This window comes from Magallana gigas, chromosome 7 (assembly GCF_963853765.1).
Source record: "Magallana gigas chromosome 7, xbMagGiga1.1, whole genome shotgun sequence".
NCBI lineage: Eukaryota > Metazoa > Mollusca > Bivalvia > Ostreida > Ostreidae > Magallana > Magallana gigas.
Genome location: NC_088859.1, coordinates 27285051 through 27310043, shown reverse-complemented (window position 1 = coordinate 27310043; position 24993 = coordinate 27285051). Strand labels below are relative to the sequence as shown.

At 34.3% G+C, this 24993-nt stretch overlaps 2 protein-coding genes across 4 annotated transcripts; one reads left to right on the top strand and one right to left on the bottom strand.

Moving 5' to 3' along the window:
• Positions 1-96: 96 nt before the first annotated feature.
• On the bottom strand, positions 97-7131 carry LOC105334617 (calcium-regulated heat-stable protein 1). 3 transcript variants are annotated; one of them, XM_066067188.1, is made up of 5 exons: positions 7022-7131; positions 5288-5420; positions 3554-3676; positions 2947-3163; positions 97-2510 (listed from the first exon to the last, which is right to left on the bottom strand). In XM_066067188.1, exons 2-4 carry the CDS (start codon positions 5416-5418, stop codon positions 2995-2997), a joined length of 423 nt encoding a protein of 140 aa, XP_065923260.1. In that variant the 5' UTR covers positions 5419-5420; positions 7022-7131; the 3' UTR covers positions 97-2510; positions 2947-2994. The 3 variants fall into 3 exon arrangements, with proteins under 3 accessions (XP_065923260.1, XP_034312291.1, XP_011436436.1); XM_034456400.2 differs by adding an exon at positions 6560-6585 and having other exon boundaries at positions 97-3163; positions 7022-7063; XM_011438134.4 differs by having other exon boundaries at positions 97-3163.
• Positions 7132-8831: 1700 nt separating this feature from the next.
• On the top strand, positions 8832-24544 carry LOC105334618 (uncharacterized). Its single transcript, XM_011438135.4, has 24 exons — positions 8832-8979; positions 11065-11661; positions 11847-14881; positions 15141-15182; positions 15327-15458; positions 15827-15920; positions 16056-16465; positions 16561-16786; positions 17531-17622; positions 17722-17872; positions 18163-18525; positions 18624-18742; positions 18876-19106; positions 19347-19517; positions 19752-19912; positions 20149-20479; positions 20572-20959; positions 21057-21196; positions 21287-21425; positions 21522-21760; positions 21884-22061; positions 22522-22958; positions 23062-23320; positions 23562-24544. The coding sequence occupies exons 1-24, from the start codon at positions 8916-8918 to the stop codon at positions 24080-24082; spliced, it is 8520 nt and encodes a 2839-aa protein (XP_011436437.3). The 5' UTR covers positions 8832-8915; the 3' UTR covers positions 24083-24544.
• Positions 24545-24993: the final 449 nt, after the last annotated feature.

Sequence of the window (24993 nt, the reverse complement as noted above, 5' to 3'; positions counted from 1 at the left end):
TATGTACACAAAGGTTATGACGTCATAAATACCGGTACACTAAAATCACGGCCGTGCAAGAGCATGCAATCCGGATTAATGTGAGAAGGATACTAATAATTTTGTTAATACAGTTTATTTTTGCTTACAAAAACAACAGAATCTACAACATAGTAACTATTAGTGCTATTATGAAAAATATAATCATGACAACTTTGAACATTTTAACATCTTAAACAGTCCTTCAGGTTACCTAATATGTACCAATCACCAACTACATTTACATTTTAACAGAACCCTTGAAATTGCATCTTTTGAATGAAGTAAAAATATTTTTGTTCCACTGAATGCTTGGTTGGATAAGACCCCCTTCAGGATTTGAGCATAATATACATGTAGCACACTTTTCTTGTCAACCAAACACATAAATATTTGATTTTATGCAAAAATACCGCAAAAAGGACTGAGTTGTATATGGTAATTTCAGACAAAAGGAATTTATCTTTCCTGCTCTGAGGTTTCTTAAAAAGCAGTGCAAATTAAACATGAATATTTTCTGTGGGTTTTAAACTATGAAACATTAAGTACGAACAGCTCTCCTTAACCAGTACAGAGAGAAATGTCCACTGATACAGTGTATTTATGTATTGATAACAGAACAACTATAGCTTGTATAATATGGCACATATAATTAAATTTTGGAAAATGGAAGGAAAATGTAAATGCAACTCATTCAACAAACAAAACTCATAACAAGAATTTTTTTCCTTGAAAAAATCGGAAATTTTGTACTTTCTACCAAAGCGGAGCAAAATTCCAGAAGAAATATTAAAGTATAAAAGATGAATAGAAATTAGATTCCCCCCTTCAAATAAGACTTTGAATACCAGAGTCAAAACTCAAATCCTTAAAATTCCAAAAATATAACAAAAGTATTCAGACCAATTTCTTAAAGACCAAAGAATAAAAAAAAATATATATAAATAAAAAATAAAACTTCATGCATTGATCTCTAATTTTAATTTCAATATGATAAATTTTATACCTCAAAATGTGATTAACAGACAAAAAAAAAAACAAGAACAGTAACTCTACGATCACTACACATAATATAGGAATAGAGCATGAGGTTGTGTAAACCAACTTTTCTTTGCGCCAACTTTATTTTGCAATTTATCGGAGATAAACTGGTTCACTGCAAGTTAATTTCGCAATCTGTAAGAAATAAACCGGTTCGCAGCAACTTAATTTTCGTGATGAAGATGCAGATTATCTAAAAAAAAATATACTCGAAATATATGAGTGATAAATAAAAATCTCGCACGCAAATAAAAGTTGGTTTACATTATTAGAGTACTGTGTACAAACCTAAAAAGTCTATACTACTCAGAACTTCATTTCCAAACTTGATGGTTCTCCAGCACTATGTTTTTAATTAACATGTTTTTTTTGTTGTTGTTGAAAATATTATCCTTCAAACTGACAAACCTCAACAAATCTTAAGCACAAGTTGAAGACACTGTTTCATAAAAATCAATTCATCGACTGAATTCTAATTCAAAATTACACCTAGACATCTAAGAAATACACAACATCATCTTGTATACACAAAAATAGCCATTTGAATATTCATTATTTACTACTGGGTATGTGTTTATTTCAAATTACAATGCATTAAACATTATTCAAATTATCTACATTATTTGAGTAATATACAAACTTTTTGTTTAGCACGAATTTGAAAATAAAGCTTTATATTTTGGAAAAGCAAGAAAAAAATCTATTAATATTAACATTGATAAAAAACTTAACAAAAAAAATAAAAATCAAGGTCAAAAGTACGATTCTTTCTTCATTTATGCGTTTCATAATAATTTAATCTAACAGATATATTCATCATTTGCAATTATTGGCCAAACATTGTTTTACGCTTAAAAAATCTTGATACGAATGATATTAACATTTCAAAAGGCACATGGCACAAATAAACATGACCAGAATAATACTAGTTAGAATTTCAATGATTACGATAAACCCCCTCAAACTTTTCAATAAATAACGCACACTTCAATCGTACACACACTGATAGAAAATGATTCAATTTCAAAGTCTAATGTACCAGTAATAGATCAAGTGCCTCTGTTTTGATAAAGTTTACACATTTTTTCAGGAAAACAAACATATGGCTATTTACGTTTTTATTCACAATTTTCTTTCTTTTCATTTTAAAAAAAAAATTTTTTTTACCATAAGCCAGGGACAGATAAAAGACAACGTAACAAAACACTTTACTATATTTACCATTTACACAAAATTGAATTTTGTTTTAATAAATTTACAACCAAAACAATAAATACAATAACTCAGTGGAAGAGCAGGGAAAAAATATAAAAAGGTAATAGACAAATTATCACAAATGTTTTGGTCAAGCAAATCAAATTCTTTAAATGCACTTGTTGTCTGTAAATGCCTAAATGGCTGTATCATCTTCTGAATCATTAAAAAAAATAATGACAAATTTTGACATAAACCTGAAATGAGAAAAAAATGACAAAAAAAGTAAGATTAGATATACAATGTTAATCTACCAGTTGTCTATGAGTTCTGTCCAAATGAGTAAATGTTACATGAGCATGTAAAATTATCATGTTTATAAATTATATGAAGCTAAAAACAGGCAATAATTACAGAGTCTAGCTATCTTACATACAACTCTGAGTGCAAACATTAGTGTTCTATAATAAAACTAAGACCGGATTAATATATATTACAGGTTGTAAAATTCTGCCAAAAAATACCCCCCAAAAAATTGAAAAAAAAAAAAAACAGACAAGAAAGACCAATTTTCATTATGCGTTGGCTAATAAGGTGCACAGTAAAGAATAATTGTGATTTCAATATAGAGGTTCAATAATATATATAACACTTCAGTCAATGCTGCGGGTAACATTATAATGAAGTCATTACTGTTATCATTCAGTGCTGGAGGGTTCGCTCGCTCAGACGAGGATGCTCCTAGTGAGCTTCCAGATCGGGGGTGGAGTCCCATTTCTCGTGGGAGACACCGGGTGCCAGGTGGGTGATTTTGACATGCACAGCCTGCCTCTTCTCCATCTTGGGGGGAATCAGAATGACCTTGTAAGTCACCTCATCCCCTGCCTTGGGCACATACTCACCCTCGATGCTGTAAGAGATCAAATTTAGAGCCATGTACATTGTATATACAAATTTTAAAACTATGACAGTCACTAATTGTGCATAAAAAATAATCCTCTTCTTTATTTTCATAAAACATTAAATATGTACATCGTACAAGCATGGTGACAGCAACACTGATTTTACCCTGGCCATTTTTCAAAAATCCATAACATATAGACATTTAAAGAATTAATTCCAAAACCATGAAAACAATTATTTTGTATTTCTTTGCCAAATCCAAGGAATAATGAAAAACTAGTCAAAGCAAGACAATCCTTACTAAAAGAACAAACATAAATTCCTTGCAATTTTTTTTCCCCAGACAGATACTGGTCCCATTTATAAATAAAGTTCTTATTATAGTATAAATACATACTCTGAGATGTGAACAAAGATGGGGTTCTTCTCATGATCTGGGATGATAAAGCCATGTCCTTTCTGTCGGCAGAACTCCCTCACCTTACCCTTAAAGGTTGGTCCTTCTTTAGCTCTCTCAGACCTAAAAATAGCAGCATTCATTTCAAGGCTTTGATCATCAAAATTAAAGTTGACCCCTAGCTCCCCCCTCTTTACACATATGTAATTCAACAATAACAATGGAGCACATAATCTTTTCATAACATGGCATTAATGTTCGAGACTACAGGTATCAGTACATGTATAAACACTTCATGACAACCATCTCAATCAAATTACATTATATTCACATTCTCAAGGCCGTAACTTTGATGACATCTCTCAAACATCCTGGATAAAGACAGGTCTTTAAAGGTCAAGCTAATCCAGAGTTATCTAAATCATTGTTCCAATACTGGAATCAGTCTGAAGCTGATTTCCTTTCCAACCATGTGGAGTGTATTCTCACAAATGATGAAAGCCATGTCAATTTGGGATTCTACCTACCTACCTAGATTCATGTTTTCTGCTGAAAATCTTCAGAAATTCCTTTAACAACATTTTGATTTTCAATAAAATACTGGTAGCTCACAACTTCTCGATAACAAAATGTTGATAAGATTTAATATTAGCTACATTTAGATTAGATTTATATAATTTTGCATTGTACATCATCTTTGTTGATGTATCAACACTTTCTTTTGGATGTGTACAATACATCATAATCTCTGGCCAATTTTGAAGACAAAACAAAGTGTGAACTTAAAACATTGACGACTAATCAACCCTTAAACATTTGACCTTATGCCCTGGAAATCAATAAGAATCTTTTATTCATAATTGCTTATCTGCCTCATGTGGTTGCCACTTGCAAATCAATGGGAGATATAGAAAATAATAGGCATGCTGACAATACAGACATAACAAAATTGCAGACCAATTGACCGACTGTCTTCCTGTCAAAATAGGGAATGAAATTGGCTGCCAACGAAATTACTACATAAATTGATCATTCTATTGCTAGTAAAGTACTAAAACCCAGTTTTTTAATATTTGTAACATTCATTTTATGCTAAAAATGTAAAGAATTTTTATCTGAATCCTGACATTTACTCGCCTGAGAGTGTTCCTGTTGACAAAAGCTTTATTTAAAAAATAGCAATTGATGCATGTGACTTACTACTTACATCAATTATTGGAACCTGAAATGAATTCCTCTGAACACATTACTGTTGATACATGTATTACAGGCAAGAAAAAGTTAGTGGCTAGATGAGAACCTGTATTTCTTGACTGGAATTCTTAACTTAAATTAACCATCCGGGCCAATATCAAGTCCATAGAGCCCGAACTACAACACTCCTCCCCTTCAACCACAAAGAAAGCACAACTCAGGTTCTATACCCTTAACAGGAACTATTTCTGTAATTAAATTTCAGTGTGCTGGTCAACAGCACAACACTGGTCAACAGCACAAAATGAAATAAGTTAATACTGGACCAGGAATCAAACCCAAGACCCTTGTAATTCTATAACCATGAATCTCAGAATTATCAGATCTACCACAGAGTAACCACAGTCGACATCCACAATCCATATAGCCTTCACTACATCCACAGTCAAAAAAGCCCAAACTACATGTGAATCAACAGTTTATATACATGTACCACTACACATGTAAAAAGCCTTTCAGCTAGAGGTGGGTGTGACTTACTGTGAGAAGGTCCTGGTTCTGCGGGTGGGTATGGGGCTGGGGATCAGGAAGTGATGGTGATTGCTGGGCGAGCCCGATATCACCGCATTGTTCATAGCCTGAGTTTGAGGAATATCCTTGGCAGAACTCATGTCTGAAAAAATAACACAACCCATAAAACCATTAATTAGTAGCCATGAAAATGATAAAATAAAACTTGATTTAGATCTCCTTCTCACCATTCCCATTACATTCATACATTTTCTTACTCATGTTAATATAAAACTTTAACTTTTTACAGATAATAAATAGATGATTTTATGGTTCATTTATTGACTTGAAATTGATTTGGAGTCACATTCTTTTAACATTATATTTAACATAAACAATGTAAAAGGCCCTAAGTATTTTCATTTTTCTATTCTCTCTTGGTTGAAATTAAGTTCTATGTTTCATGTTATGATTCAATTTATAATATTTGAATAACTGAAGTTCCACGAAACTAACCATACATGTAATTCCAAAGAAATGCACAAGTTCATGTAAAATTCATTGTCTTGCTTGTATTTGTTGTCTGAAATACAGCTGGTAACTTTCAGTTCCAAAATGAAACCTCTTATACTATATCCATTATATAAATTCCACCTCTGTAAGCACTGTTTCTTACTATAAAAATCTCATGGCACCTTGCAAGGTACATGTATTATGTATTAAACATTAATATTAATTCTGTGTAAAACCGACATTTTGGAGTCCATTTTACTAACATTTGGAGTCCAGGATCACAAAATAATCATAGCTTGAGAGAATAACAATTAAATCTATTGAAATTTCAAATTAGTTTTTTTTGCAATTCTATGTGAGCAAAAAAAAAATTAATAGCCATAAATACTGTGAAATGGTACAAGAAATGGTAGAAGAATATATTGTGCTTTATCTCCTACTAGATGGCTAACAATGCTTGTACAGTATGTAGACTCTGATCAACACATAAAAATTACCTTGTACCAAGATAATCAATTGTAACATTCATTTGTCAAACTGTCCTTGCCTCATTGGCTTATGCACTGAAAACACTGCATAAAAATGCACTTAAAATATTCTTCAAAGGTTATAGTAACAGGAAAACAGTTAATGAAGTTAAATGAATAGCTATAAAGATATTCCCTTTAGAGAAGTTGACAGGCATAACCTTCATCCACTTCCCAAAAGAGAATGCTAAAACACAGTCACTATAGAATACTAATCGAGGAGTTAAGTAGAACTAATCAAATCGCAACTACTGCCACTTACCAGAGGCCAATATACTCTTAAAACAGCTGCTTAGTCAATAAACATGCAATTTTATATAAAACTAGAACATTCAATATATTCTTGTACAGTAAACAATCTTAATATTGATACCTCTTTAAATTAATATAGGCCTACATGATTATTATGCACATCATCAATTTTTCAAATATTATTTTGAAATTGGCTTTGACGAAGACATTCGCTATTTATAGCGATTGTAGTTTGCTCAAACTGACATAAAACTGCGCAATATGTCACCAATGAAAGCATTTCAAATGCCTTGTTTACCAAACTTTGTGAGAAGCGAGAAAATTCGAGTTTTCAACAATTGTTTTGTGTTTTTGTCGATGTTATGTTCATTACTTAGGGTTAATTTGTTTTTTCGTAATTTAAAGAATACATTTATTTACTCTTTATAAAATTTTTAAACAAATGATTTACATAAAACGAACAAAAACTCACTTATTTCAATACACAGGCGGGTACCAAATCCTTGTTAGCTCGTACGTGAACACTTTGTAAGTAAGTCGATCAATAATTATTCGTGATAAAAGGCGATCATTAATAAGATGAAAAGGAAATAGAAATTGGGTTTATAATTAGTTTTGTAAATTCATGTTAAATGTTAAACAATTAAATTTAGCACTGGAGCAACAAAATTATAGGGATTTCCCCCATCCCCACTTTCTGTAGACAAAACATTTCTTTACAATGTCTTTTCACGGTATTACTATTCGGAAGTTGGTTGTTGGTTTTAACTTATTTTATTGTATAAACATAATTTCATACGAATAGTTCGAACACAAGTACTTAAAACTTACTAGGTTCTTACAAATTACATAGCTATTCAAAGTCATTAAAACTTGCTTTATTACCATGCGCAGATCCAAAACATTTTTCCGGGGGCTATATAACTGTCTGCCAGTGAATGGGGGAGGGCTTTTTGGTAAATTTACTATGTGAATTTGATAAATTTTAAAAATTTTCGGGGGGGGGGGGGTCCCACATTAGATCCGCGTATGATTTTCTTTGCCATAATTTTATAAAATAAAAAATAAAATTACTAATCATTGAATTGTTTCTGAATTAAAGCCTATAAAGCTACATATAAATAACAGATTAATACAATTAAAAACCGTCAGTTTCAAAGCAACAAACAGGGACGTATAAATCATGTGCGTGATTGGTTTTCATACGTACTCGAAAAGGTATCGGGTCACGTGATCAGATAATATAAAAAGTAGGACCATGCGGTGGCTAGGCATTCTAAGTTCACTCGCTAATCGTATTTTTAAAAGTAAGGTAAAATGGCAGACGAAATGAAATGCGGTGATTATATGTTTTTGTGTAAAATTAAATAAACGTTAGCGAACAGCGTTCCTTTGTAATTCTAGTTGTCTTTATTCATTTAGTATATTTTATTGTTTATATTCGGACGAACGTAGTGAGGGAGACTATACACTAGTATATACGTCCCTGCTGCAAGTCATGAGTTCGAGACACGCTCGTAATACAACATGACATGACATGTACGCACATTCTCTACTCGGGCAAACACATCAGCATGCAGTATGCTTTATGGTTTCATTTGAAAGAATTCCTGATTCTTGTGAAGATTTATTAGATCTGCATGTGCATTATAAGTTTGATCTAATTTTTATAAATTTGTGAGTACAGTTTTTACCAATCTGTATTTTGCTACGGGGTACTTCAGAGCAATCGACCATGAATCTTTAATCTCCCTTCATTCTCCAATTTTTAAAAAAAAACCAAAGAAACGAATCTGAGATACTGGATTAAAATGCTTCAATGCATGGGTCTATCTGCACTCACATGTATACATAACGCCCACCTTTTTATAATATATATCGACGTTCTTGCTTTGCTACATGTACCCGTATGTTTCGGTTATACCGGACTATAAATTTGTTATCCAAGAACAAGTCCAATACACTTTCCTGAAAAATTCATCAGCGAAAAACCTTCAATCGGCGCTTTATACGCCCGTATTTCGTGATGTTGGGGTATTGGGTACTAATTAAAAACCTCTGGTGATTGTTCTTGCGTCAAACTACAGGTAGTGACCGCGGATCTGGCCAAGAGTCGAAGTGACTAATCAGCCATGCATAATTAATTTGCAGGGGAAAATAAACAATACCAAAGTTTTCTTATGCATTCCCCAGTGGCTCCTCAACGATTTCTTGGTCTAATCAAATCAAGCTTGCGAATATCGAAGTCCTGAATTATTCAGACAGGTAGATTTTCTTTCAAGACTCTCTTTTTTTTTAAAGGTAGCACAGACCTAAGTACACTTTTTGGAGAAAACGTTCATTATTTGTAAGATTATGTATCTGAAATGAACAACAAGTACGAGACAAAGAGACTTAGGTTTATTTTACTTTGTGTTTTCTGTATTTCCGGTAAGTAGTTCATTTTATTTATTAACTGGAAGAGATTCATAGTTGTATGATAAGACCAACAAAATCTAGAGATAAAGTTTTAATTCTAACTATCAATATTAAAAATTAATAATAAAATTTTCGTTCTTATATTGTTTTTTTTTTTAAACAACTATTCCGTATCTACATTAAAAATTGTTTAGCTTCCTACATTTGGGACACATATATTTCAATAACGCTATTAATATCAAGGTAGAATATAAAACATGTTGTATATTTACAATAATATTATAGACGAATTATCAGAGGTTGAGCATAAGCAATATAAAATAATCAGAAACATGTATAAAATAATCATGTTTCAATATTCTACAAAGAAAAAAATATGAAAAATTAAAGTGAACAAGTCAAAATATTAAAAAAATCCAAAACAAATCAAACAGCTTAAACTACTGTGGTTTCATTAATATTCAAGGGTATCAATTTTCGTGGATAAAATGAAAATCACAGTTTCAAGGATATGTAAATTCATGGCCAATTACCCCATCAATACATGAACATTAAATTTCATGGATCAACTTAAAAACGAAATCCACGAAAATTGGTATTCAACGACTATTGATGAAACCACAGTATTTAAATTCATAGATTAATTAACAGTTGAAAAAAAATTAAAAAAAAGGAAATAGAATAAAAGACAAATAACTAAACAATAAATGAATAATAAAAATACGAAAACAAAAATAAAACCCCATTAAAAACTATGTTTTTTTTGAAAAGTAAATTATTTTAAAAAGGAGGAAAAGGTTAGCAAATGAATTCTATTTTCATATTCAAAGGGGAGGGGGGGGGGGGGTAGGGGGGTGATTATACATATAATTTTAGTGGTTTTTTTTTCATATGCTGTACATACAAATAAGTAAGTAAGTAAGCATGTATGTATGTATGTAAAGATGACTACGATATGGGACGACTGGTTCAAGATTTGAATAATATGCGCCCAATAAACTGTTAAGAATGACTTCATGGGTTCTTCATTTGAAATTGTTTTATTCCATGAAAAAAATCCTCAGAATTTAAACGAAAAGCGTTTTAAAAGGAATTTAAAAAATACTCCCAAAGATTATCCGGATATATATATGTATATGGTTGATGCATAAATGCATATATCTCCAGTGTTTGTAAAATACATATATACCACAAAAACTTCCGTCTTAATCAGATTGTTAAGTCGTTTTATCTCAACTTCCTTGTTCAAAAACACAATTTCACTAAGTCCATTCTGATCTAGTTGATGAAAAATCGAAGTTTTCAGGATGTGCAACTCATCATGTCGTTCCTGCATTAAATGCATCATGATAAGTAGCTAAAAGGAGAAGGCGATGCTTATGCCATTTTAAACATATGTAAACTTTCTGTTTCCATTTTCGTTTTAAAAAAAGTAATACATTTATGTATAATCATTAAAATACATAAACGGTTTTCATGATTCATGAAAGGTTGAATATGAAAATCAAATCAATATTATTTCCAGTAATCATTTTCATCTATGATATTCAATAAATTTTCTTATATATAAAGTAACTAAATTAAATTGATTTTCACTTTTGGAAACACAAAAATAAATAGATTGTCTTAAGAGGAAACTTTCAAGATTTCAATGAGGGGGCCTCCTAAATATCTTAATATACTTGGGTGCGGAAACAGTTACTTTTGCTTTTCTTTTTAAAATAATTTTGTTGTCACGAAAGAAGATATTTCCAAATAGTAATACAATATCAAACTATCAAATTCCTTTGAGGTGGGTCCAATAAACACATCTTCTATATGACCACAAGTACTTATCGTGAATTATTTGTTATGCTTATCATAATATTCGATGTGTTTTTATCCATAACATTTATAAATGCCATGGTTCATGAAGACACAACTAGATATGCATGTATAATAATGAAAACTATATTCATTTTTGTCAAAGTAAATAAAAGTAAATTAATGTAATAGTCTGTATACTCTCGATCTGAACACATGATGATAAATTGTCTTTTAATTTCAAATTCAAACAATCGGAATCGGAATAAAGAAACAAATCGAATATTTTTTCAGGCCTAATCGTCCCTTCTATTCTTGCAAATGACGTCCAGCTGACGTATCTTGAGAATGATGCCACGTTTATCACCGGAACATCCCCCAAAGTGGGCTCCAACGCCAACCTTGGAATTTACCCTCACTGGTGTCTGGGAAACATCAACAAATGCTCCGATGGCATAACTGTCTCATTCTTCATCAAACCGAAAAAAGCAGACCAAACATCACCGGAAGCTGTCATCATTACTTCCGGTGGCCATTCCTTCTTCTCCGACGGGTTTTATCTTCTGCAAAAGTATGGCGACCAGTATGAGTTCGGAGTTTCAAAACAAGACAAAGTCTGGAGACAAAAGTTCAGACTGCTTCCCAATCTTTGGACCAACATCTTTGCTTCATGGAATGACAGCGCCGGACTGAAACTCTACGTCGATGGTTATCTGATGAAGAGGGACGACCCCGAAAAGAGGGAATATGATGACGACAGTTTTGACCCATTTTCCGAGATTGTCATCGGGCTAGATCAAGAAGGATTACCCATCAACAGCACAAACTTGTTTGATATTGATAACCTTGTAATTTTCAATTCAGTTAAAAGCCCACAAGAATACTCTATAGGTAACCATTTGATTTTCGGTTTATCATGCATCTATTCTATATGTTTATTATTTTACATACATTTCGGCATTTTATTCTCATATGTAAATTAAATTTTTCTTGTGCTCTCACAAAATTACATAAATATAAACAAAATAAATAAAAACATAATTTGAAATAGTGATGAATTATAATATTCTTTCCAGACGAGCGTGGTTACTATTTAGGATGCAAATTACAAAGCTCAGATGAAGGTTCATCTCTCGATTTGTCAACTTCGAAAAATGCAGTTCACGATTGCAGGACGCATTGCGACAGTCCTCTCATGGAAATAAGTTCAAATGATAAATGCAGATGTTTGAATCTTGATGCTCTGCAGCTGGTTATAGCAGACGATCGATGTACTTCCGGGTCGGAGGTCGGGAAAATTTACTCTGTATCAGGACGCACAACAACACACAGTTATCACTTTAACGCTACAGTAAACCCTTTACACAACAGACCGTATACCAAACCACTGGAAACCGTTCGCGTTGAAATTGAAACAAATTTTGTGGTAATGAATAACATTGATGTTAATTTTGGAGATGGCTTGTCGATGAGTACCAAACAGAAAGTCCTCAGTCACTTTTGGGCTTCAGAAGGTGTGTTCACCATCACTATTACCACAACTATTGGTGACATTCTTTTGAGAAAAACTGTAGATTTCGAAGTAAAAGACGTGGATGAGGGCATTCCCCCTGAGATGTCAGTAGTTTCAGCAAACCATTTGCAAGTTCAACTATCAGCAGAGTATCAGCTTTTGTCCTTTGGTGAATACGTCACAGAATGTTCCGTCAGATATGGAGACGGAAACATTTTCCACCAATCGCATAAATCCGGCTATTTGAACGCGTTGTACGTTAACCATACGTACGATTTGTATGGACAATATCTCGTAGATTACAACTGTTCAAATGCATATGGGGAAACCAAAAATTCGACAAGATTTGTATCTCGGTTTTTTGACATACCATTTCTTTACCACAACACGGAGGAATCCTTTTTATTTAGAATTCATGGATCTGAGAGTTATCTTGAGAATCTAAATATTTTTCGCAACGACGTACAAGAGTTAAATTCAACAGTTCGAGCAAATGGAATTTTGATCAATTCGTTTGATTTGCAACCTTATGAAAACCTTGTTACTATAAAAAATGGAGACATCACGCTTATTAAACGCATTTTCTACGTTCAGCATCTTGTACAGAAAGCAACAATTACGCCAATCAAAAGAAGCAACGCTTGGTACCTTACAACGAACATCACTATAGAGATTCCCGCTGGTTTGGAAACTTTCATCAATTGCTCATTTGGCATTGGAGATAACTATATGTTTTACATTGACAAGTCAGACGTACCATTAGGCATGCTATTCGAAGTCGAATATCCTTCCCTGGGATACTATCCTGTTATCGTGGATATGACCAACGACATAAGTACCTCCCGGAAAGAAGACCTCATATCAGTTGAGGTCCCCATTGTGACCATCAAGCTATCTACCAGTAACATAACGGATAAGACCCTTCCTGTGATTCTAAAAGTGGACTTAAATGGTGATTCGCCAGGACCAGACAAAGTGGAGTTTAACATTCGACACGGAGACGGCCATGCTGATGACGTCAGCTACAGAAGTCCGACGACACAGAAGTTTACAACTTTCCAAAATAAGTATATTTACGAAAACTGGGGGATATATAGAATATGCGTCACTGCAAAAAATCAAATAAGTGAAGTTTTTCAGTGCAGTTTAGTGCAAGTCGGGCAAAATCTAACTCATGTTGACTTAAAAACATCTACGTCAGGCCGTGTTCTTCAAAATGATTACGCAGAGGTTAACATTACAAGTTATACCGGATCTGACGTCACTTATGATGTGTATTTTGGCAGCGAAAATTTTACTTTTACAGATAAACAATTAGAGAATGGCAATGTCACAGTTGAAAGTGGAATACTTATAGATGATTCAAACAATACACTTACAAATGAAACAGTACCAGATGAATCTGACAGTAGTGCAGGTCTTTTGACAACAATCATTTCTTTGTTGTTTGACCAGAACTCAACTACAACAACACCAACCACATTACTTGCGACGGAACCAGTAGCTACAGCAGAAGTAGAAAACGATCGAAAAAGAAGATCTGTAGCACCACGTCCAAAGTTTTACGCTTTTCGAGTGACAGAAGAGATTATCACTGTTGCACACCTGTTTCCAAAAAGTGGACGGTTTCGAGTGAAAGCAAGGGTACAGAATGCCTTTTCTGCTGTTCGGACAGAACTTTGCCAAACCATCATTGTGGACGACTTGGATGACAAAAAATGCCAAAAACCAAAAATAGACTTTGAAAATGTTAAGTCTTCTGTAAACAGTCCTATAAGAAGAATTCGCTCGGAAGAATTCAACATAACTGTTCTTTCAGAATCGTCTTGCGTTTCAGGAAGTCAATTTACATATTCTTGGAAAGCCGAGAAATTCAACAAGGGCAAGTTGGAACCAATTAGCGAGGTCTGTTCCATGGAATCCAACAACAATGTGTTGGTTATTCCGGCAGTGTACCTTTCCTATGGTTTGTACCGACTCACAGTCTCTGTCGCTCCTTTGGGGCACAGTCTAAGATCAACAGAAATGCAGGTGTTTTTGTCAATAGAAGCCTCAAACCCATACGCCGAAATAGCAGGCGAGCAGGAGACGGATTTTCTCATATACGCAAACGCAGTTTTTGATTTGAATCCTTCCCGCGATCCGGATTTGGTGACGAAAAGCAAAACTGGGTTAGAATTTGACTTGATTTGCATAAAAAGCGATAATTTTGACCAAGCAAACACACTATCCTTTCAACAGTTGAAGTCTAAATCAACATTGATTTTTCAAGAAAAAATGCTGAAAGAAAGCACGGCCAATCCTGTAAAGCTTTACGACAACGGAGACTGTTTCATGAATGTTGAAAATATGACAAAATCTGTCTCTACATTTGATGGCCGTGTGTCTTTTCCCGCGGAATATTTTGCAGCGGAAGAATTTGTAATGAAACTTTATGTCTCCAAAGAGGGACGGGTAAACAGTACTACCCAGAGGGTAAAAATCAAGCTGACTAATTCCACAGACATTAAAGGACAACTGGACGCGATGTCTAGTATCAAAGACTGTGGGAGTTTATTAAGAGCTGTAGCAGTGGTTTCTGGAGAGTTCCTAACAGGGGTATGTAACTCATGTTGGCCACAAAAGTATGAAGTTTTTTCAAATCTCTTAAAATTTATCAGAGGATTTTTTATTAATCTATAGCTAGTTAAAAGAAGAAGTCTCAAAGAATTTTATAAAAAACTCCATATTCTTTTTTTCAAATATATCATACTGGTATGTACAAAACCAAACATTTTAAACATACGGCAATAAAACAATCATTATTATAGTATTTATAATTTTTAAGTATATTGTATATCATTAAATGTTTCGATAGGGCAACGACACCAGTGATGATCAAGAAGAAGAATTGACTGAGGTAAAGTGGTCGTTATCCATTTTGTAAACCCCCCCCCCCCCCAAAAAAAAAAAAAAAAAAAAAACCCACTGAAGATTAAAGACAGTGTATTGAAATTTCTGTAACAATAGACATGTTAATAAAATAATTCTTTTTAAATGATAGGTTCGCGAATTTATGACAGGCCTTCTTGATAATTTGGCCGATAAAACAGAGAATCTTGACCAATGCAAAGGAGTTGCAAGCGCAGTTGCTGACCTGACGTCTAACCCCGACCAGACCAGTTCCTCCTCCCGAGTACGTACTAAGTGTTGCTTGTTGATCATAGTTAATTGCAAGTTCATTCATAGATTTACACCTTTTTTGATCCCCACCTATTGCATAAATTTCATTTTTTGTGTGATCTTTAGACTTTAAATTAGTTTTGGTGTAAGAAGTTACAAGTACTTGACAAATATGAGATAAAGTTAGAATTTTACAGAAATCATACTGTATCTAGAATGTTGTCTTTTTAAAATGTGATAAATTGGAAATATTTGAATTGCATTAAATTTCAAACTGTATTTATTGAGGCATCTGAAAGAGCTTATTTAATAACTAAATAATACTTTAAGATAAACTGATATGGACAATCCAGTCTTATGCAATTTTTAATTAAATCACAGTCATCTGGAGGCAGTGCTGTCAACAAGAGCATGACTACAATGAAGGAAAAGTTTGGGAATGCCAACTTTGATTCTGTAAGAGATGCGTCTGCTAGTAAGTAGTCCAGAAGTAATTAGTGTAAATAAAAAAGAATATTTTTTTTTACACAACGCTCCTATAAAATCTTGTTGCATTCCAATCATAAATGCATTAAAAAATAAAGAACAATTTATGATTTTTCCTTTACAGGCGCTGTAACGGGGATGAGTAATTTGCTACCCAAGGAAGACAAGGCGGAAGTGGAAGCAGAGAAACGGAGAAAGAAGCGAGAAGCCGCTCAAAATCCAGACCATGGTCTAACAGAAGGCAACCAGGAAGAAACCGATTCCTATGATCTCATAATGAAGGAAGAAGACGCCAATCTTCATCGGTTCTTTGATGACTTGTACGAGTATGTGTTCATATTCAAGAAGGCCTTTCGACGTGCCGTCAAAAACTATTATAGTATAATGTGGATTAATAAGGAGGCTACTTTAGCTGATGCAGAGCAATTTTTCCGGAAGGTCATTATTGAATGGGAGCCGTTTGATGTCGAGAGGTATTTGCTGAAGTACTGCAAACATGAAAAATACCTGCTCGATAGGGATAAGTTGGAGGCGGTATATATATTTTTTTATTGATATTTTCTAAATTTACTTTTTTAAGAATTAAGGTATTTTTCTTTTTTAATTGAATTATTATTTTCTACATTTAGGATAAATCTGTTGCATCTGCTAGTACTGGGGCCGTCGATTCCATATCAGGATTGCTGCTTGGAAAGATGGAAGCCTCTAGAAGACGCAGAAGACGCAGATCGCTTCCAGGAAATGGAACGCAAGCGGAAGCGGAAGTAGAAGGAGAGGACGATCTGGAACAGGAGTGCGCAATTAATGCCCCTGGAATGGGTCTTGGATTGAAAAATATCGATCCCGATCAACCAGGTATATTAATCTGTGACAAACCCAGACTCTATTTGTGCAAAGTACATGCAAAACTAAACGCTGTTGTTTTATTGTGTTTACTTTGGTATAAGCGTATACATAATGCAAGTCAGTTTGAAAAGATTTTAAAAATAAAATTTTGTTCGCTCGAAATACCTGAATCACTTTATTATTTTGATGGTAGCAGACAATACTATTCTATTTTATGTATCTTTATACCCCTTGTCGACTGTTTAATGAACGTTTTTATTTTTACAAAATCTAATAGCCATTCAATATAATTTTCATTTTTAGCTGTTAGTGAGGAATTTGTCGTGTATATTACTAAATCATTGCCTGTAGTACTTTACCAGTACATTAATATTGAACGCCTTTCTGGTAATACAGCACCTAGTAAAACTCCAATTCAGTATATCATGTTAAAAAACACAACAATTTTCCCGTTGTATTTATTATCTCTGTGTTGGTATGAATTAGTTTTATTGTATCACTAAGTATTATACCTTTTTATAAGTGAAACAAAATAGAAAGCATAATCATATTAAATAAATAAATAAAATAAATATTAAATAAAACATGCATTATATCTGCTAGGCATTTGCACATCAATATGCGAACAATAGTTTGTATAACACTTACATTTAATTTAATAATTCATTATTATGGGGTTTTTTTCAAAAAGGCAACTAGTCTTTAAAATGTAAGGTTGATATCTTTGAATGGTTGATTTCAAATGTCTTTCAGGACCTGCTCAAATGTCCTCGAGTTTTGGTAGTTTTGAGATACCAGAGGGAGTCATTCCGAAATCTTCAGACGGTGGCGGAGTCGGTACAACTGTAAGTAATCTCCTCTCTGGCTGTTTCTATATTAGACGGATATCGATGCCCTAGAGTAGAATTTATCATCTGAAATCTTTTTTGTTCCTTTTAATTAAGTTGGTCACCACAAAAGGAAATCCAAAAACGTGGGGCTCTAACTCCAATGGCATAAAATCGTCAGTGTTATCACTGGATCTAACCGGCAGCGGGGGAGGAAGCAAGATGAAAGTGAACAACACCAAAGCACCAATGAGACTCATGATTCAAGGTACGTGAACAACATCAGACGAATACATGTATAAAGAGATTGACATAAATATGAAGATTTAAAATTCATACATAAAATTATTTGAGAAGAATTTTCCCACATCATCCATATTTTAGCATGTATACGTAAGATATGAAACGGTACGTTATCCTCAAAATACCCAATTTTACAGTATTTCATATATTTGATGCAAAAATTCTTTTTATAAGATATTACATTATTGAATTAAAGTTAGCATGATTATATGATAGATATATCTTTTTAAAATTTTATGCTTCCAATGTTTCTAGGAAAAGCAGAAGATGTGCCGGAGCCAAGTCAGTGGATGCTATGTGTTCCTAGGGGCGTGTCTCCGAAAGACGCCACCCAGTGGAACAATCACCCAGTTCCGGTCACGGAAAACGACACTGCGCTCCACTTCCTGTTGTGGCCTGATAGAAAAGGTGATAAATTTAACGTCTATTTCAAGTTTAAAGACCGACCGAACGCCACCCATTACGATTATAAGACAATGATGCCGCACGATCCGACCGATTTTCCCGGTTATCAAAACAAGGATCCCGAGGTGTTGAATCAGTTGCTACATACTTTCTACCCGCCCCAGAACATGACCAAACTCAACGGAACATACTGGGTCAGCATTGGAATCGCAAGTAAGTTCTGTATTCGTCAATAGATACGCGGAAATCTATCAGAAATTACGAAATATGTCCATTCTTGATATTTAATTGGCATTTTATTTTTTATCTAGAAACTGACGTAGATTTCGGTAGCAGTGAGACGTGCTTAAACTATTCCACGCAGACGTTTGTTCCAAGTTGTAAATTCTGGGACGATGAAACGCAAACGTGGAAAGGAGATGGGTGTAAAGTAAGATGAAATAAAATAAACGAAAATAAAATGAATTTTATCAGGCCTATCGTTTATGATTAGTGGCTTCGGAAAAAACCCCCAAAGTAATCATAAATTATACTAGTAATTATAATATGATGTCGTGTTTTAGGTTGGTAACGGTACAACAAAATGGAATACCGAGTGCTTGTGCACTCACTTGACATCTTTTGGTGGAGATTTTGCAGTGCCCCCAAACACGATTGACTTTTCTAACGTCTGGGCAAAGTTCGCAAATCTGAACGAGAATGCTGCTGTATTCTCTACCGTCGTCGCTCTAATTGGTGTATATATCATGTTACTAATTTGGTCCCGTTATATGGATAAAAGAGACATAATAAAGGTATCACAGACACCTCATAATCTATGTTTTTTTAATTGCATGTACTAAATAATACCAGGAAAGAAAAAAAATTAATAAAAAAAAACCAAAATATAAAAAAAATATATTTGATACTTTTTGATCAAGGAATAGTATTAAATTCATGTTTTCTTTAAAAAATATTTCTTTTACTTACTTTGCAGTTTTGACAATTTATAAAACATATTTCGTTAGAAGTTGATAATTGATTTTCTTTATAAGTGGGGAGCCACACCGCTGGAGGACAACCTGCCGTCAGATAACTACCACTACCAGATGACGGTACAGACGGGCGTCCGTAAGAACGCCAGCACCACGTCCAAAGTCAGCTTCATCGTGTCGGGAGAGAACGGGGACAGCGGCGTCAGACGACTGTACGATGGTCATAGAAAGGTAGCAAAAGCACATCTGACAAACAATCTGATTATATCAGATCCCAGATCCGCTCCTGTTTTCTATCGTTGGTCAAAATATAATGACGATTTTCATCATGAAAGTGGAACTTTCTTGTTTTGCTATACCAAGAATACCGATATTAATATACAAGACCCTCTTTCAGGCACGTATATTCTGAAAACTGGTAACAGGCTACAGCTCATGGGTTATAAAGTCTTCATTTTTTTCTAGGTCCTTGAGAGTGGAAGCATCTTGAATTACATTTGCAGTGTAGAAAAACCACTCGGTTCCCTAACGTTCATGAGGATTTGGCACGACAACAGCGGCAGAGGAAAACAGAAGAGCTGGTTCTTGGACCAAGTTCAAATAACGGACCTACAGACTGGTGACAGGTATATTATAATTGAGTTAAACATGAAAATAGAAAATGTTTTCAAGAAGAATAGAGACAAAGCCATGCGTGGATAAAAAAAAAATTGGGGAGGGCGGTCCGAGGCACGTTTTCTGATAAATTTGTTAATTTCTAAGACCCTCTTTCAGATCTGCGCATTATAAAGGTATTAATTTTTTTTTTTTGGGGGGGGGGGGGTATGAGGCATTGGTTAGTGGTAGATGTACACTTTTTCAGATATATTTTCCTGTGCGACCGATGGCTGGCTTTAGAGGAGGATGATGGGATGGTAGACAGGATCCTACCTGTGGCTGGACTTGAGGATTTAGTGGCCTTCAAACAGCTGTTTTCTGCCAACGTCCGCAAGAAGCTCTCCAATGAACACCTCTGGTTCTCCGTCTTTTCAAGGCCCACCAAGAGCAGCTTTACAAGAGCACAGCGCATTTCATGTTGCATGTCGCTTTTGTTTATGACAATGATAACAAATGCCATGTGGTTCAAATCGGACGACAATGCAAAGCAGTCGCAGGCTCTGAAAGTTGGCCCGTTGTCATTCACAGTGCAGCAGGCAAGTAGGCAACACATACGCCGGAAAACTACTTCCTGTATCAATATTGTCTCGACAAAAAATTTTTGACATCCACTTTCTTTTCCTTTCAGTTCTTTGTGAGCTTTGCCAGTACAATGCTCGTATTCCCAGTCAACTTTATCTTAATCACATTTTTCAAAAAATGTCGCCCAAAACAAAATGCCGTCATACAAAAACACCAGCAGCAACCAAAACGAGGGAAGTGGAAGAACGTTACCAACGGCTCTCAGATCTGGGGAGATTCAGTGATGCCAAGTCGATGGAAGCGCTTTAAGGACTATATTTCAGACCTGATAAACTTCAAGCAAAAAGCTAAGTATGGCGCAGATGATGACATTGACGAGGACGATGCGCCAAAAACTCGAATAGTTGGAGTACCCGAGGATGAAAAGGAGAAAAAGAAGAAGAAAAAGAAGCCTGGAACTCTACCGCATTGGTGTATCTACATTGCTTGGGTTTGTAAGTAATCGAATTACATCTTTCTTTCTCCAAGAATTTGAATTTCACATGGGTATATTTGTTTTCTATTTAATCATTCATATAACGTTTGTTTCAGTATGTTTCTTCAGCATTACCTCCGCAGGATTTTTCACGATCCTGTACAGTTTAGAGTGGGGCAAAGAAAAGGCAAACGAATGGCTGACCACTTTCCTTTTATCATTCTTCCAATCTGTTATTGTTGTGCAGCCTATTAAGGTATGGAAAGAGTAGGGGGGCAACCAAAACCATTTATCAACAACTCTAAATCAGACCATCGATTCTAAAATGTTGTTTATGTCTTTACAGGTAATGTTCCTGGTGGCGTTTATAGCCTGTATCCTAAAAAAGCCTGCTTTGGATGAAGAAGACACAAATGAAGACTTGAACAATGTTATTGCAGCACATGATGAGGAGTTTATCGGGAAGGATAATGGAACAATAGAAGGTTTGACATTAAACCAATACAATAAAAATTCATTCTGTTGAATGTCATGTATCAAATAAATACATTGTAGTCGTGCTCATCCATCTCTTGTTGCAGAAATTGCTGCAAAACGTAAAGAGGCAAACGCAGAATTCCAACCACCAGATCCCTCAACGCTGGAGGAGGCGAGACAACAACGTCTTATAGAACTTAAGATGGAAGAAGTCTTGAAAGAACTGTCTTCATATATTTTCTTTGTTATCATATTGTTCTTTCTCTCGTATCAACAGAGGGATTCAAACTCCTACACATATGCGACAAATCTTAAAAACACATTTACCCACAATTTTGAATCGGTAAATAACTCTTTAATAATATGCATGGCTAACTAACACTTTTCAAAAAATATTAGAATATCAAATTTGAAACCTAGAAGTTTAAAATTTAACTCTAAAAAGCTCCAGATTTTTTGCATTTAGATTACTACTGTTGACCAGTATTGGGTATGGCTCGAAAACAAACTGATTCCATCGTTATACGCAACGCATTACCACAACGGAACAGAAATCAAACGGTGGTGGGAGAAAAGATGTATCAATGACATGGCCTCCAGACGAGTGGGAATCCCTCGCCTACGTCAGCTCAGGGTCAAACCAGGTTTGCTTATTGATATAATTAACCAATCCTACCGTTATGTGTGTTGATTTACTGTTATAAGTAATTGTAACGTGAAATTTCATTGGTTATAACAAGATACTATGTTAGGAAATGTTTTTATTATGTGTTGCACCTCGCCGCATATGATTATAATGATATTCTAATATTATAGTCTGAAAACAAAGACAAACTCTCACAACATATTCCGAGATAACAACAAAATCTCATTTCTAATTGAATAAAAATTATACAAAATGTGAAATATAGTTGAAACTTAAAAGGCCAAGGATCAAACATATATCGAGAGTTTCTGCGGCAATATTAAATGTTAAAATTCATAAAATTCACTTGTTTTATATCTACCAATAGTTATTATCTCGATTTGTGATTTTTGTTAATTAGCCAGAACATTGAAAATTAAATAGTTTAATATATAGTTTACTTTTGCTTGTTTTGATAGATACCTGTACAGTCAATAAGTATATGCGTGAAGTAATCCTGCACTGCCGCGACGAGTATGGATGGTCAGATGATGATGCTAAAATCTACTTACCAAGATGGCAGAAACCAGATAAGGAAAACATCACTGAACTCACTAAGCCAAAGAATCCGGGACCTTGGGTGTATCAAAGTTCAGTCAAGCTGGCCAATGCCCCGTACATGGCCACTATGTCCACATATAAAGGCGGTGGATATGTGTACATGTTTGAGAGAAATGTAGATCGAACCAAGCAAAAGCTGAGTGAACTTAAAAATCAGATCTGGATGGATGCGCATACACGAGCAATATTTTTGGAATTCACAGTATATAATCCAAACATCAATTTGTTTGGTTCGATGATCATGGTGATCGAGTTTTTACACTCCGGAGGAGCGATTCCAAGATTGGAGTGCAAGGTTTGTTTTTCACATTCCTCTGATGAATTCATTAAAACAGTGCAATACTTTTATTTTTTTATAGTACGGATAATATACAGTTTTCTTACGTTTATTTCTACAGGTGTTTAGGTTGCTGAGTTACGTTGGAGGTCTAGGTGTCATGGTCATTATTGCCGAAGTTATTTATACAATTTTCAGTTTGTATTTCTTTATACGGTGTATCAAAAAATTAAAAAAGGAAAAGATGAAGTACTTTAAGGGATTCTGGAACAAACTTGAATTTGCACTCCTCTGCTTTTGCGTCTCCGTCATCGCCATGTATGCTTTAAAACACATTCTTACAACTTTGGCAATGAATGCGTTAAAAGATCCAGATAAAGGTAAGTCAACGTTACCAGTTCGGCATATGTTGAGACTGTATTTTTTTTTATTCATATCTCACAGAATTTTAAAATATATTGAAATTTCAATTGTTATCTTAAAATTTTATTTTCGTCGGTACAAAGTAAAGTAAAATTTTAAGACAAACAATTCTGACTCCATGTTACTGAGTAACGTAATTCATAGTCAAAGACTTGTACAAAAGTTCGTTTTGGAAACATTAATATGCTCTTTTTTCAGCTGATTACGTCAATTTCCAGTCCCTTGCCCTCTATGATGAGTTGTATGGATTCATGTGCGGATTTGTAGTATTTCTTGCCACAGTCCAGTTCCTGAAACTGTTACAATTCAACAAGAAAATGGGTATGCTCGGCGAGACGGTACAGTACGCCACCAAAGATCTGAAAGTATTCAGCATCGCGTTCTTGCTTTACTTCTGGACATTCACTGCAACAGGTTTCCTGCTCTTTAGCAACTCTATGATTTCTTACAGTAACGTTGTGGGTGCGGCAGAATCCATGTTCGCATTCACATTGGGCAGCTTTGATTTCGTGGCCATGCAAAGTGCTCAGCCTACGCTGGGTCCCATATTTTTCTTCGCGTTTATCCTGGTTGTGTACGTTGGTCTGATGAGTATCTTTTTGACCATCATTGCTGACGCTTTCTCCACAGTTAAAGAAAATATGGAGGGAAAACAAAACGATTACGAGTTTCTTGACTACTTCACCAAAAGACTTAAACAAGTCATGGGGTTTGCCTAAACGGACATCCTCGTTAAGACTAATTGTTCTTAGTTATTTGCTTCTAAATATTTGAAGATGTCAAGTAGCTGTACGCAGCAAGTAAATAATTCGTCAATATGTTATAAAACTAACATTTGATCTCTAAAACAGGTTCGATGGTTATACTCTAAGCTGTATTAATTTAGAAATTTATAAAAATATAATTTATCATCTTTGAATATTTTTAATTTGATCAATAAGCCTAAATTGATACAAAATATTTACATTCTTTGGAAGTCATAGCTGTGTTTAATTTCTTTTTGAATGTAGTTTAAACACACCTTTCCCTGTTATCACCGACTCACGTAGACGAAAGGCTATTTGCCGAAGAAAATGTTCAGTATTGTTTACCAGTTTTGTATAAGAAAATATATAGCTGTTATGATATTCATCACATATCAGGTTATTGTTGTCGTTATTGTTTCAATAAAATCAAAGAGTCTTCACAATGTGCATATTTTCTTTTTTTAATGAATACAAAATACCGGAATCTGGTATAAGGTCATGAAACAGTTAATCACCATATTTCTGTATTTATATTCAGTGTTTTCATTGGAAATCGGCGATGTTCAATTTCCTGTAAACGCACTTGGCCATGTCACGGCGCATGAGCACACGTATAAACGTCATCACGCGCTTTGTGTATATTTATTATTGTACGATTAAATGAAACGTTTAAACTTATATAACCAATTTGATACGAACTTATAAAAAATAATCGTTAAATCATACCCATTCGATATATATATATATATATATATATATATATATATATATATATATATATATATATATATATATATATATAAATTCGACAGTTACTGGCACCATATTTTTAGTCGCGGGAGCAAACCAAAAGACAATGTTAATATACATGTATCTGTTCCATG

What these genes read in the sequence shown, in the direction of transcription:
- LOC105334617 (XM_011438134.4), bottom strand. Translation starts at nt 5,418, where the DNA reads ATGAGTTCTGCCAAGGATATTCCTCAAACTCAGGCTATGAACAATGCG. An exon ending in AGAACCAGGACCTTCTCACA is followed by an intron (nt 3,677 to 5,287) that starts GTAAGTCACACC and finishes TGCTATTTTTAG; the next exon opens with GTCTGAGAGAGCTAAAGAAG. An exon ending in ATCTTTGTTCACATCTCAGA is followed by an intron (nt 3,164 to 3,553) that starts GTATGTATTTAT and finishes GATCTCTTACAG; the next exon opens with CATCGAGGGTGAGTATGTGC.
- LOC105334618 (XM_011438135.4), top strand. Translation starts at nt 8,916, where the DNA reads ATGAACAACAAGTACGAGACAAAGAGACTTAGGTTTATTTTACTTTGT. An exon ending in GGAAAGGAGATGGGTGTAAA is followed by an intron (nt 18,743 to 18,875) that starts GTAAGATGAAAT and finishes GTCGTGTTTTAG; the next exon opens with GTTGGTAACGGTACAACAAA. An exon ending in TTCCAAGATTGGAGTGCAAG is followed by an intron (nt 22,959 to 23,061) that starts GTTTGTTTTTCA and finishes TTATTTCTACAG; the next exon opens with GTGTTTAGGTTGCTGAGTTA.